We start from the raw sequence: 13526 nt of genomic DNA, 5'->3' as shown, positions 1-13526 counted from the left end.
CCACCGTTTTCCCCTTTTCTTCCCTCTCTAAGGTCCGCAAGGCTCTGCGTAGCACGGAAGCGTACGAAAACTTCCTTCGCTGCCTGGTTATTTTCAACCAGGAGGTGATCTCCCGGGCTGAGCTCGTGCAGCTCGTGTCTCCATTCCTGGGGTAAGTGGAGCCCGTTCCCTTAGGCGAGGAGCTTCACCCGCCCGGCCCGTTTCCCTTGCGGAGCCGGGAGAGGAACGCTAACCTCGGTGGCTGTCCAGGGGAGCGCATCTCGCCCGGCGGCATGGCACGGAGGAGGAGAGACCCTGCCCTTTTCTATTCCTGACCCGAGAGGAGCCGTGTCTTGACGGGCAGGCAGCGTTCGAGAGCAGTGCTGGTGCTGCTCGCTGTGTTTCTTCCTTTTCCAGAAGAGCAAACGGAATTACTTAGCAGCCTGTTATTGCAGTCTCTTGCTCTGGGATGATGGATTATTTCGGTTGAGAAAAGATTGACTGTCCGGTTATGTAGGTCCCCGAAAAAAAGAGCGCTGATATAAACTCACTAAAATTTCCAAAGGGCAGCCGAATGCTGTCGTGAAGCCAAAAATGATAAGGAATACTATAATAGGTATAAATGGGAATTATGAATTCCCTAATCGCCAGTAGCGTACAGAACAACTCTGTATTAATCAGCTAAAACCAACCCGTATTCCTCTCCTCAAGTTTGGGCAGCAAGATTAACGTTCCCTCTTCCTGCCAGCTGAGGCTCTGGTTCCAAGGGAGAAGCAATAGCAACGCAGATGGGGTTCAGGACCCCGTTACACTAGCTGCTGTGCAAAGAAACTGCCCCAAGGAGCTTCCACTCGCTCCGTAGCTCCCCTGGAATTGGTCGTGAATCGGCAGGATGCTACCTTTAGCTAGGAAAGGTGAAATATTTGACCAAAAAATTCTGGATTTCTCCCATCTACTGTCCATGCTCCTAGCTATGGGGGGGAATATCTGGTTTTGGAAAGGTATAATGCAGGTTTTGTAGTCTGGAGTTGGGCGTTATCTTCTGTCATGTAATGAAAAAGCAATAAATGAGCAGCGATTCAATTAGAGCCAGTAACCGGTTCAGTCCCTCATATTGCTGGAGCTCTTTGCGTGAGATAAGAGGAGTCGAACAGATGCGGTATTTTAGACTAACAAATTCTCCGGAAGGCTTTTCTCCGCGAGCAGGCGAACGTGGGCCTTGCGGGCGGAGGCTTCTTCATCGTTCGTGCTGGTCTGTGTGGTCTGGGGAGGCAGCACTGGCTGAAGCAGCCGCTGAATCCCTTTGCCCACGTAGTTACTCAGTCGCCTTTCGGTTTCTTCTGGCTGCTTTTGGAGAGTGAAAGGTCTGGTTTAAGGTCAAGAGCATCGGCAGACGGTTTGGGAGACCCGGGTGTGACCCTGCCCCTGCAGGGAAAGCTTTGGCCGCTGCTCCTTGCTCGTGGCTTGTCTCGCGGGGGCTGGAGGATGTGTCGGTGCTTGCCTGGGTACCCCGGCAATACGGTATCCTGAGTAATCCCAAAGCACCGTGGTCGCACCGAGATCCACAGCCTGATCCACAAACGGCTCCTCGCTTCCCACTTGTTCAGGCTGTGTGGAAGTGGGATTGAGCAGAGAGGGTCCCCCCTGACCAGACTGATAATTCAGAGGGTCTTCTTGGGCACGGTCTGTCTGTAGCAATCGATTGTAGCCTCAGCGTCGCGGCTCCGCGCTGTTTGATTTCCGCTTGGCTAGTTTTTCACTTCATTCCTTTTATTTTTAGGAAATTCCCAGAATTGTTCACTTGGTTTAAAAACTTCCTGGGGTATAAAGAGTCTGTTCACATGGAGACGTACCCGAAGGAACGGGCTACCGAGGGGATTGCCATGGAGATAGACTATGCCTCCTGTAAAAGGCTGGGCTCCAGCTACCGAGCCTTACCCAAGAGCTACCAGCAACCCAAGTGCACGGGGCGGACTCCGCTGTGTAAGGAGGTAAGATGCCTCGGTCGGGAATTGCGTGCCGAGGAAGGCTATTCCCGGCCTTCTCGGAGGGATGGAGCAAGGGCGAGCGGAACAGAAGAACGCCACGGGGGAATTTATTTTCTCTCCCTGCGCTGTGCTGAAAAGGGTCCCGGGGGTGTCGGGGCACGTCCACTCTCGCTCTTTCCAAAACTGGGGACGGAGCTGGGGCCGGGCAGCTGCCTGGATTGGCGTAGCAGCCCGGCGCGGGATTGTCGTAGGACGTGTCGGAGCCCGAGGGGAGTGCTCCTGCAAACGGCTGGGTTGCGTCCAGAAGCTATTGCGCAGGGCGAGGCGTCGGTCTAGGAATGGGTTACGCCGGGAGTTGCGATACCCACGCGGCTTTGATGGTTGGCATCAGCTCTTCCCCGGTGACGCCTGTGAAAGGGTTGCGTGAAGCGTTGGGAAGCAGCTGGGAAAAAACCTCACCAGAGAGTTGTCACGTTTCGCTACTTAAATAAAACGTAAGGGTGTTGGATCCGTATGACGTTTGACACGGTATAACGTGTGTGAAAAGAACGGTAAGATCACAAGCTTAAAAACTCCCAAGTAGGAAACGGCAGATTAGTTTTCTGTACGGTCTCAACGTGATCTCGGGGATCTTTTACAAGGTAGTATGTCATGCAAAATTACGGCCCCCTTTTTCAGCGAATTCCCGCCTAGTCTGCTTTCAGAGTTGTCTCTAGTCCAACTTTAAAAGAAAAACCACGTTTTCTGTAGACAGATTCTCCCACGTAACCCTCGCATGCTTTTTTCTTTCCACCTGAAATGCTAAGAAGACCTCTTGTCTCCAGAAAAAGGTGCGTTGCTTTGGGAAATCGGCTCCCTACAGGGTGCCAGCCTTCTTGTTCAAGAGTCAAAGCTGGTCTCCCAACAAAGTCCTGCAGGATCAGGTGTGCTCACTGAGTCCTTAATGCGTTGTAATGACCTTTTGATCAAAGCGGGAACCGTACTGGCTGGTCCTGTTCCTTCACTGGTGTTGGGAGGTAATGAGGCGAGCGGGCAGGACTCTTGCTGAAGGCCAGTTAATAAACATGCCGCTCAGGAGCATTCGTTAGAGGTGGGGAGAGCCCCAGAAATCCCTCCCCTGGGTGACTGCAGTCAGCGGTGGCACCCGCAACAAAGAGCGAGGAGATTGCCGTTTGGGAACGTCACGCTTTTTTGTGCCCTCGCGCTCCGTGAGAGAGGAGGAGGAGGAGTGTGGGTGACCGAGCCACGCACGTAGCGGCAGTGATAAGCGTTCAGCCGGAGTGGTGGCAAGATAGCAGGAACGACCTGGGCAAGAGGCAATGGTTAAGTTTTTTAATCGGAGTCCTGACGTGTCTTTCAAAAGCGTCTTGTGTGATGCAGTTACGAACTCTTCTTCCTGTGAGAATCTAATGACTCAGTTCAGGCTTTAGGTTTATGAAAGCTGAGCCTGACTTTCACAAGACTGCCTGCCAAAATCCGTTTTTTTTTTTTGCCTTTAACATCTTTGAGTTTTATTGGGATTTGGGGTTTTTTTTTTAATGTTCTGTTCCTGTTTCGGAGGGGGTGAAAGCTGCAGGTGCTCAGCTGCTTTGTCAGGAAAGGTGTTGCTGGGGTATGGATTTATATTCCCAATTAGCCTTGTTTGGAGGTAGAAACCACGCACTGACAGTCATGTCTGACGTGATGACCACCCAGTGTTGTCGATGGTGAATCACACACATGATGCACCAGCTGGTTGCAGTTGACTAATCTGAAGTAACGGGGAAAACTCCTCTCACCTTTTATTTTTTCTCTTCCCTTGCAAGTGTTTTCTCACAGCTCCAGCTAATGCAATTTTCAGACCGCCTGGACGTTTCGGTTCTGGCTGTTTGGGGTTGCCCCCCGAATGCTGGATTAGGAAGGGGCACGCAATTTTTGCCACTGGGGAGTTACATCCTTCCAGGAGAAGACGAGGCTCAGAGTGTGACCCCCCCTTGAAGACTGACCGTGACTCTTGTCTCCCCCAAAGGTTTTGAATGACACCTGGGTCTCCTTCCCGTCCTGGTCCGAAGACTCCACATTCGTGAGCTCCAAGAAGACGCAATACGAAGAGCACATCTACAGGTGCGAGGATGAGCGTTTCGAGGTAAATTGTTTTTCCTTGATTCATGCCTCGGAAAGTTTGGGGTTCTGTGAACGGTTAATGATCTTGCTATAATTATGCCTTTAATATTACTGCTTAGGCTCTGTTTTTATTTTGTGTCTGTCGCCTGTTTTTTGCATGAAAGCTTGTGTTCTCTTAATGCAAGAAGCAGCGGCTGCATAACCACCTCTCGCTCCAAGCTGCCACCCCTGCCCCTCACTCTCTGTACAGAGCAATTCGTCCACACCGCCCCAGATGAAATTGTTCAACGGCCAGCACGTAACCGATGCATCTCTTCTGTTCTCACTGCCCACGTAGCGCAAGAGAACATGCATTCCCCTGTAATAATCTGAAAAGCGAGCCGTTCGGGATGTTAAATGATTGACATCTTGACTTGAAATGGAAGTTAGCTTGGCAATTACCTGAGTACGCTCAGATTCGGCACGTCCTTTTGTAGAGTAACTGTCAATTGTGCTCTATTCCCAAGTGGAAAATGTAATTTCCTAACAGTATCGTTCTGGTCGCCTTTAAATTCTTATGCGGTATTATCTAGGTAGCGGGTGAAATATAATTGGATTATTTTAGAGCAGCTGAACACGGAAACCACTGCTCGAGAACATCTTGTTAAACATGCACGGCTTCTTGTTTCGTGTCACTTAAATGTTAGCCTCTGTGAAGTATCATGTTTTATCTGTTCAACGATGGCTCATGCACCGTTTGCTTCAGCTGGATGTTGTCTTGGAGACCAACCTGGCGACGATCCGCGTCCTTGAGGCAATCCAAAAGAAACTCTCGCGCCTGTCTGCCGAGGAGCAGGCCAAATTCCGGCTGGACAACACTCTGGGTGGCACTTCGGAGGTGATCCACCGCAAGGCTCTCCAGAGGATATATGCTGACAAGGCAGCCGACATCATCGATGGACTTCGGAAGAACCCATCCGTGGCTGTTCCCATTGTACTGAAAAGGTACTGACTGCTCTAGCACCCTGCCCCGGGGGCTTTACCGAAGGATAACGCGCCCTACGTGATCCAGACTTATGTAAAACAGCTAATTTCTGCCCCTAAAGGGTGTGAGCTCCACGAGGCTGTAATTTAAGAAGCGCATTTTATCTTCTGCTCAGTTGCTCTGATTCATAATAATCGCCTAGAAAGAGCGAACTACCCTTCTGAAACAAAAACCTGACCAGCTCAGCTGGAGGGATGTAGAGCTTTTGTTGTCCCCTCTTAAACCTTATTTCTTCCCCGGTGTCAGCGTTGTGTGTAAGCTGAGGAAACACTATTGTGTGGCTTGATCCAGGACTAAATTTGATCCCTTTCCAAATCCCGCGGCTGTACGTGACCGCGGGCTCAGGTTGCGGTGGCTGCGTTACCCTCGGGTCCCCAGTCCGGTTTCTGTCGTCAGCCTCTCCTTCCTCGGTCAAGAAAAGCGAGTGGGTACCGCAGCTCCCTGGGGAGCTTGAGGAGACGTGCGAGGAGGAGGTACTTCTCCCCCAGGCGCTTCTCGCCTCCGTGGGGTTGTCGCTCCTCTGTCTCGGGGCTCGGGGCTGGGGCTCACAGCCTTACCCAGGACACCTGCAAGGTCACAGCTTCCCCACCCTGCTGCCGGCTCTCGAGCTGCTTGAGAGACCGCGTCCAGCTTCAGGAGCCCGTTCCCAGGAGGCTCAGGCTGCTGCAAGGCGATAACTTTTGTTAATCATCCAAACTTAAGCTATTCCTTTTCCGCAGCGGGAGCTACCCGCATTTCTGGGCATTTCTGCGCGAGCTGGGCCAGCTCTCGTGGCTCTCCTGTCCCTTCAGCCCCGCTCCTTGCCGCGGGCAGTGGGGCCAGAGGGATGCCAAACTCCAGCTGTCCTGGTGTGCCACGGGGGGAAGCCCCTTTGTTCCTGTTACTCGGACACGGGAGAAGTCCAGAGGGGTTTATTCAGAAGAGTGCGTGCAGGGTGCCCCTTCTGTACAGCTCCCTTCTGTGGGACAGCTTTCGTCTGTGCCCCTTTCTGAAGGAGTTCAGCTCTTCTCGACGCTGGCCAGGAACCACGGGTGTAGATTTTCCTTATATGCTGAGAGAGGGACCTTTATGTCTCTTAGCTCACCCTTGTTTTCTTGATCCAAGGTTAAAGATGAAAGAAGAAGAGTGGCGAGAAGCCCAGAGAGGATTTAATAAAGTCTGGCGAGAGCAGAATGAGAAGTATTACCTGAAATCCTTGGACCACCAGGGCATCAACTTCAAGCAGAATGATACCAAGGTCCTGAGGTCAAAGAGTCTCCTCAATGAGATTGAGAGCATCTACGACGAGGTGAGATGGTCACCAAGAGTTTCCTTCCCTCGAGCTTGTGTAGTTTGCCAGTGCAGTTTCAGCTCCTCTTCCTCACCGTTCGATGAGGGAGCAAGCCTGCGCCGCTGGCAGAGCTTTCTGAAGGCTCTTGGGTGCAGAGCGGTGTTTGGGACTAATTTTTGTGCTGTGTTTCTCATTTGTAGAGGCAAGAGCAGGCTTCGGAAGACAATGCTGGAGTCCCCACAGGCCCACACCTATCACTAGCCTATGAAGACAAGCAGATCCTGGAGGATGCTGCCTCTCTCATCATCCACCACGTGAAGAGGCAGACGGGAATCCAGAAAGAGGACAAGTACAAAATCAAGCAGATCATGTATCACTTCATTCCAGACCTGCTGTTTGCTCAGCGAGGCGAACTCTCGGATGTGGAAGAGGAGGAAGAAGAGGAAATGGATGTGGACGAAGCTACTGGGGCTGCAAAAAAGCACAACGGTGTTGGGGGCAGTCCTCCCAAAACCAAGCTGATGTTCAACAACACGACGGCCCAGAAGCTGCGGGGCATGGATGAGGTCTACAACCTCTTCTACGTGAACAGCAACTGGTACATATTCATGCGGCTGCATCAGATCCTGTGCTTGCGGCTGCTGAGGATCTGCACCCAGGCCGAGCGGCAGATCGAAGAGGAGACGCGGGAAAGGGAGTGGGAGAGGGAAGTGCTGGGCATAAAGCGAGACAAGAGCGACAGTCCTGCCATCCAGCTGCGACTGAAGGAGCCTAGTGAGTGACTTCTGGGGGGAGGCTGGGGAAGAAGGACGCTTCTGTTCGTAGCGTGTTGACTGGGCTTACTTGGTGTCTTCAGGCACGTTACAGTGGTGACTCTTTTTAAAACGGGAGGATCTCTCTCTCTTACTATCACTGGGCAGCACCGAATTGAGGGAGGAGATGAGGAGGAGTGGGGTACCTGGGCCTCGAATAGCGGAATGGTAATATGCAGCAGTTATTTCATAAGAGCTTTCATTTTACACTTGCTTATCTAAAGTACCGCCGAGTTCCCTAACTAGAAGCTTTTTTAAGAGCGTTTCAGAAATAAAGGCCTCATGGAGGAAGGCTAGAGCTGGAAAGCAGGAGATAATGAAGGTGCCGGTGGCCTTCAAAGGACTCATTTAAATGTCTATAAAAGACAAACTTAAGTCTATTCCAGGAACTCTTCAGCTTGACTGGGTGGTCTGAGGGCCAAAACTCAAAGCAGCCCTTCCTGGGGGTGGTGTGTTCATCTCTCCCATTCTCTCTTCTTGCAGTGGACATCGACGTTGAGGATTATTACCCGGCCTTCCTGGACATGGTGCGCAATCTCCTGGATGGGAACATGGACTCGTCGCAGTACGAGGACTCCTTGCGCGAAATGTTCACCATTCACGCCTACATCGCCTTTACCATGGACAAGCTGATCCAGAGCATCGTCCGACAGGTCACCGCCGGCGAAGGCTGGAGGGTGGATGGTCTGGGGGTAGAGAAAGTAGCTGGGTGGTTTGCTGCGGTGAGAGCCCAGGCTCCCACCGGAGGGGGAGCGTTGTATGCCTAAATGAGGAATTTCAGGGGTAAGCAGGTAAATTCTGGGTGTAAATTCTAACCCAGCTCTAAGACTGATGTAGGGAGATGTGATAAAAGGTAATTTCTGCTGTATTTAGATCGTTGAGAATATCATCTCTGTGCGTATAGAGTTCTCCCTTTGTTTTCCAGAAGTTTTAGGATCTAAGTATTCAACCTCAAAAGCATCTCCAGAGCTCATCTTGCTTTAACCTTGAAAAAGAATGGGATGGCATTTAAATAATTTCTTCCCTTTTCACCAGTGCTGTAGGAGCAGCGCATGCCTTTTCTAAAAAGCTTTGGCTGTTTGAGTAGCTCATTTTGGCTGTTATACTCTAGTCCTTTTATTGGGCTGGTTGGAAGAACGTGTGACCAAGGGAAAGATTCTTCATGTGCCTTTTTGTAGCGTAAAGAACAAAAACAGACAGAGGGGGCTGGGAGTGGAATGGCTTGAAAGACCTTTCCTCTTTCAGAAGGGTAGAGCTGCTTTTCAGAAGCTCTGTACTTCAGCCCGGAGATTAACTGAATTCAAGAGACGGTCGTGTGGCTTTTGATTTTTAAACTTGTACAAAATAAGGATTTGATGCCAAATCTCCCACCCCTCTCCTCAGACACAGCAGCAGCCCCTTGCCGTGGGGGGGATATACTATGTCACGGTGCCCTAGCCTTTCCTCCCCTGCTGCTGATCAGGATGTTCCCTGCCTGTAGTTTTGCTCTGAGTAGCTGTATTTTGCCACCTGCTAATTTTTTTTTAAACATACTGTGGCTTTTTACATAGCTGCAGAGATCATCTGCAACTGGAAGAAGCTCCTAAAAAAATGTAGCTTTAAACTCGTGCTTTATCGATCCATTTTATTTTTTTTTTCCCTCTTAAACCCCGCGCTACATCTTTATATCTTTCTATTCTGTGCTGATGGGCGTGTAGCAGACTCCCTGACAAACACCTTCCCCGCGCTGCTTCTTTTTTGCAGCTCCAGCACATAGTGAGCGACGAGATCTGCGTGCAGGTCACAGACCTCTACCTGTCGGAGAACAGCAACGGGGCGACGGGAGGTCTTCTCGCTTCCCAGTCTTCCCGTACTCTTCTGGAGGCCGCGTACCAGCGCAAAGCCGAGCAGCTCATGTCGGAGGAGAACTGTTTCAAGGTAAAGCCGGGCTGTGAACCGCGCCGTCAAAGCAACAAGCAGCGAGGGGGATGCCTTTTAAGAAGGGAGAGGCACCAGTCCTTTAAAAAAGGAGCCTTGTTTAGGCGCCCCAAGACCCCTGAGGCCTTTCTGCAGCTCTGAAACTTGAAAGGTTTGGTGGCAAGTCCCCAGCTTTTGGCACGTAGGTTAATGCTTCTGTAAGGGCTCCTTGGAAACGAGGTTTCAAGCAGAAATACATTTCCTGGAGCAGCAATGAGTACCCCTTGTGCTTCACAACAACTTCGGGCTGTGTCGTATTGACTGCTTCGCCGTCACCGGTTTCAATTTGTGAGCTCAAACTCTCCCATTTCTCCTGCGCCTCAGCCTTTGTCAGCTGCGGGGAGCTCTGCTAATACCGACTGGGCGTTAAATCATTGCAGGCTGCATCGTCGCTAAAGCGAGCTGGTGCCTGAGAGGGGGCAAGCGGTCGTCAGCCCCTTTCTGAGCGAGTAAAGTGCTTTGGATAAAAGCCCGGGTGTACGATTGCTCTTCCTTTGCCTTCAAACTGATTGTTGGGGGCTCGAGAAGGACCCGCACCGCTCCAGAAACTAACAACCAAAAGAAAGATTTTTTTTTTTGTTGTTGTTGTTTGTTTTCAAAAAGCTCTACAATTTTTCTGTTCCGCAAAGATTGTGCGGTTTGGCTAGTGTTTTCCCTGTGCTGTCAGGCGTGCGGGAAGCATTTTTTTTTCCCTTAGAACTATGCCAACTTACCTCGTTCTCCCTTTGCCCCAGTGAGAAGTGGAGGTTTTTTCTATTTGAAGCCTCTTACTGAAGTCCCCTTCTGCCTTTTCTTTATAGCTGATGTTCATTCAGAGCAGAGGTCAAGTTCAGTTAACCATTGAACTGCTGGACACAGAAGAGGAGAACTCTGACGACCCTGTAGAAGCAGAGGTAAGAGCAGCTTGTCCAGAGAACTGTGATGGTCAAGCGTGCACTGAACGAGAGTGTCCAGTTGACTGTTGTCGTGGCCCGTTAGCACAAGCTAAAGAAACGGCAAGGGCACGCCGTAAAGCTTTCAGCGATGCAAGCAGGCAAATCCTTCTTGGTTTATTTTGTGTTGGAAAACCCTCAAAACCGTATAGAGAAACGTCGTGCCTGCCTTTTGGGGGATAAGATGCACGGAGCCTTCAAAAGCAACCTTGTGTTCATCCGTGTGACTTCCAGCTTAGCCTCCTTAACCGATCCCATGTTGTTTGGTGGGAAGCGGTGGCTGACCTGTGCTCTGTGCTCGCTTCCAGCGCTGGTCGGACTACGTGGAGCGGTACGTCAACTCCGATTCTACCTCCCCCGAGCTCCGGGAGCACCTGGCCCAGAAACCGGTCTTCTTGCCGAGGTGAGTGGCCAGGCTGTCACAGTGCTGGGCGCTCGGTCTCTTGATGCAACGACAGAAGCCGTCACCTTGGCGGTGTGGTGTAGAGTCATCCTAAAAGTCTGTGGGTCCGCTCCAAGCTCCTGCTGTCTGGTGACCGAGAGATGGCATGGTCCACGGGTGGGGGAGAGGGTGAGTTGCCAGGTTCTGGTGAGAACGACCGGGTGACCCGCCAAACGGGTTTTTTTGACAGTCCTGCCTTGGCTTACCATAACACCTCTACCTGAAAACGGTGGGTGCCGTGTCAGGGCTTTTCATGAGCAGGGAGCTGATTGCACAATATTTCCGTGATTTCAGAAGGTAAAATATTTCTGTGATTTTCAGAAGATAAACCCAGTGGGCTGACTTGATGCAGGGAGCTGAGCCTGAATGACTGCAGCAGGCAGTCGTGCTCCAAGCTGCTTGCCAGGCTTTTGAGGGGCCAGCACAGATCCACCGGCTCACCACCTCCAGAGGGTGGGCACTAATTCCAAGCGGGGTTCTCTGGTTTGCAGGAATCTGAGGCGGATCCGTAAGTGTCAGCGTGGTCGGGAGCAGCAGGAGAAGGAAGGGAAGGAGGGAAACAGTAAGAAGTCCATGGAGAACGTGGAGAGCTTGGACAAGCTGGAGTGTAAATTCAAACTGAACTCCTATAAGATGGTGTACGTGATCAAATCGGAGGATTACATGTACAGGAGGACCGCTCTGCTGCGAGCTCAGCAGGTAGGAGCGAGCGGAAGGACTGGGGTGGGCCGCTGGTGTTTCCCAGGACCCCCCGCTCCCAAAGGTCAGGTGGGGAGAGTCAGATGAAATGTCCTTGGGGATCCTGATGGGTAACGTTCAGCACTCTTCGTGGATGCTGTTTTGTCCTCCCAAGACACTAAAGATCTTCTGAATGTTCCTAAGGTGTAGTCTTTGCTTCTTCCACCTAGCTCTCATCGTCCTCCCACCTCTCCTCCCTTCTCTCCAGAGAGTTTTATTATGGTAGGACAGTGGTGTCGACCGTAAGCTCTCAAATTTCTCCCAGGAGATACTTCCCATGGGTGGTGTTCCCCCCGTTTTAGGGAAGACCTGTCTTCTGCATGTTCTTGTGGTGAAAATGTGAGAGTGCCTGCTCTTCCCGGGCTCCCCCAAAGAGGAATCCGAGTACAGAGCACCAAATGCCTTCCGTCCCCTTGGATCCCTCCGGGTACCATCCCCTCATTGTTTCCTGACCCCACCGTCTAAGTTACTCAAATTTGCTTTTGCTTCTCTGTGCCAAAAGTAACTGTTGGGGCAAGGGAAGGAGGAGGAGGTGACTGGGATAGGTGGGGAGGAGAGATGCAGGAGGGGAAGCAAGTGTTGGCTCTCCAGCTGTTCTTGAGCTCTGAGGATTGGGGTGTATTCAAGATGGAAACCACCTGTGACTCCAGGTGAGCCAAATTCCAGAGGATTTGCTTGGAGAAAGCTGGTTTGGTCTCCTGAGCGCTTTGACGCTCAGTGACTTTTCTCATCCCGTGGGAATATTTCCATGCAATAGAGAAAACCAGGGAGCTTCAACAGCAAACTCCAGTTCTAGTCTGGCTCTTTAGACTTGAGGTTTGAAAGACTTTGCTATAATTTCATTATAATCTATCTGAAGCACAATGTCAAGCGGAGTGCCATCGCTTAGAATGTAAAAGAAAGGGAAACCCACCAGATTCAGGCAAAAGATACTGAGTTAAGCAACGGGAAGCAGAGGTACCCGAGAGAGGCTCTGTCAGCAGTAGTCTCTTCTGTAGCTGCAGAGATTGTTTTCAGGCTATTAAATTATTTGGCTTTCTGAGCAAACTACTGAGCACTGAGAAAATTCACTGGGAGATGAGGGAATGGGAGAGGTGCGCACCGCTGCCTGCCTAGTAAATCATCCTTCACAGCTCCGTTTTGGTCCCGTATTTGGGCTTATAAAACAACTACTTACCATCTGTTTCTTGCTGATGAAATACAAATAATGGGTTTATTTCACTAGTTGTAAAGTAATTTTGTTAAACTTGCATTCACGTCAGATGAGAGTGTTTTATTTCAGCGGTGACGCTTTGAAATGGCGATACTGAGGATTTTGATTGAATTCCATCTATCCCATTCAGCTGGCACAAACCTCAAGGAAAAGGAATCTCATAAATTCTCTTCTACCCAGAGAATCTGAACATAAGTCAAATTACTGAACTGTTAAATAGATAGCGTGCAGCGCAGCCCCTCGGTTACCTAAGTACACCGAAGGAGCTCCAGAAGCTACGTTGAACCACAAATCTCTTGGATTTAACAGTGAACACGGAGAAGCAGTCAGTCTTTGGGAGAAGAACAAAACAAATAATAAAATACATAAGTTTTAATCATGAGGTTTAATTACGTTTGCTGCTTTCAATTATGACTGTACTCATGGCTTTCAAGCCATGGCTTTAAACCATCTGTCCTGGATTTTACATTCCTTAAGCAGATGCTCATACTCAAAAATGCGTGCAGTTTTTCCTCAGACCTGACCCGGTTCTTAATTTTCCGTAGCGGTTGGGTCCCCCCACATGTGTACTGCATGCTGAGCGTGCTCTCTCCTGGGACCGTGCCCCTCCGTAGGGGCTGGAGGCAGACCCCGAGGGCTGGGGACAGCAGGGCTTGCCTGGGGGGGGGTCTAACTTGGCTTCTGGCCGCGTGAGGAGGAGGAGGCAGCATCTTTTGGGCAATGCAGAAGGGGTTCCATGCCGGGCGGATACGTTCTGTGTCCCCAGCCTGAGAGCCGCTGTATTAAACAGAGAGCGTAAACCTGTTGGTACTTCTGAGTTCGTTTTGCCACCGCCTTTGCCTCGGAGGGGAGAGCCGGGGGCCTTCATCAGAGCTCTTCCTCCGTCGTTAGCAAGGGCCGGTGCCTGCACCGCAAGTCGGTCCCCTCGGCTGTGTCGAGCAGGCGAGCTTTGCGTAACGCTGCGGTTTGGGGGCCGAAGCCGCCTGGTTTTTCTAACACCCCTTCCTGTTTCTGCAGTCCCACGAAAGAGTGAGCAAGCGGCTGCACCAGCGGGTCCAAGGCCGGGGGG

The 13526-nt window shown here is 51.0% G+C and overlaps 1 protein-coding gene across 1 annotated transcript in view; it reads left to right on the top strand.

Annotated features, from left to right (window-relative positions):
* Positions 1 to 26: 26 nt before the first annotated feature.
* Positions 27 to 13526, top strand: part of SIN3A (SIN3 transcription regulator family member A) — a gene marked incomplete at its 5' end in the record, with an annotated part of 13692 nt that continues 192 nt past the window's right edge. Inside the window, 12 exons of the mRNA XM_010282147.1 lie at positions 27 to 151; positions 1760 to 1970; positions 3976 to 4092; positions 4816 to 5054; positions 6199 to 6382; positions 6565 to 7138; positions 7660 to 7829; positions 8920 to 9093; positions 9933 to 10025; positions 10373 to 10467; positions 10998 to 11205; positions 13475 to 13517. Coding sequence (XP_010280449.1) covers positions 27 to 151; positions 1760 to 1970; positions 3976 to 4092; positions 4816 to 5054; positions 6199 to 6382; positions 6565 to 7138; positions 7660 to 7829; positions 8920 to 9093; positions 9933 to 10025; positions 10373 to 10467; positions 10998 to 11205; positions 13475 to 13517 — 2233 coding nt within the window. The remainder of the gene's footprint in view (positions 152 to 1759; positions 1971 to 3975; positions 4093 to 4815; positions 5055 to 6198; positions 6383 to 6564; positions 7139 to 7659; positions 7830 to 8919; positions 9094 to 9932; positions 10026 to 10372; positions 10468 to 10997; positions 11206 to 13474; positions 13518 to 13526) is intronic.

This window comes from Phaethon lepturus, unplaced genomic scaffold (assembly GCF_000687285.1).
Source record: "Phaethon lepturus isolate BGI_N335 unplaced genomic scaffold, ASM68728v1 scaffold48092, whole genome shotgun sequence".
Classification (NCBI taxonomy): Eukaryota; Metazoa; Chordata; class Aves; order Phaethontiformes; family Phaethontidae; genus Phaethon; species Phaethon lepturus.
This window is presented reverse-complemented; position numbering and strand designations above follow the sequence as displayed.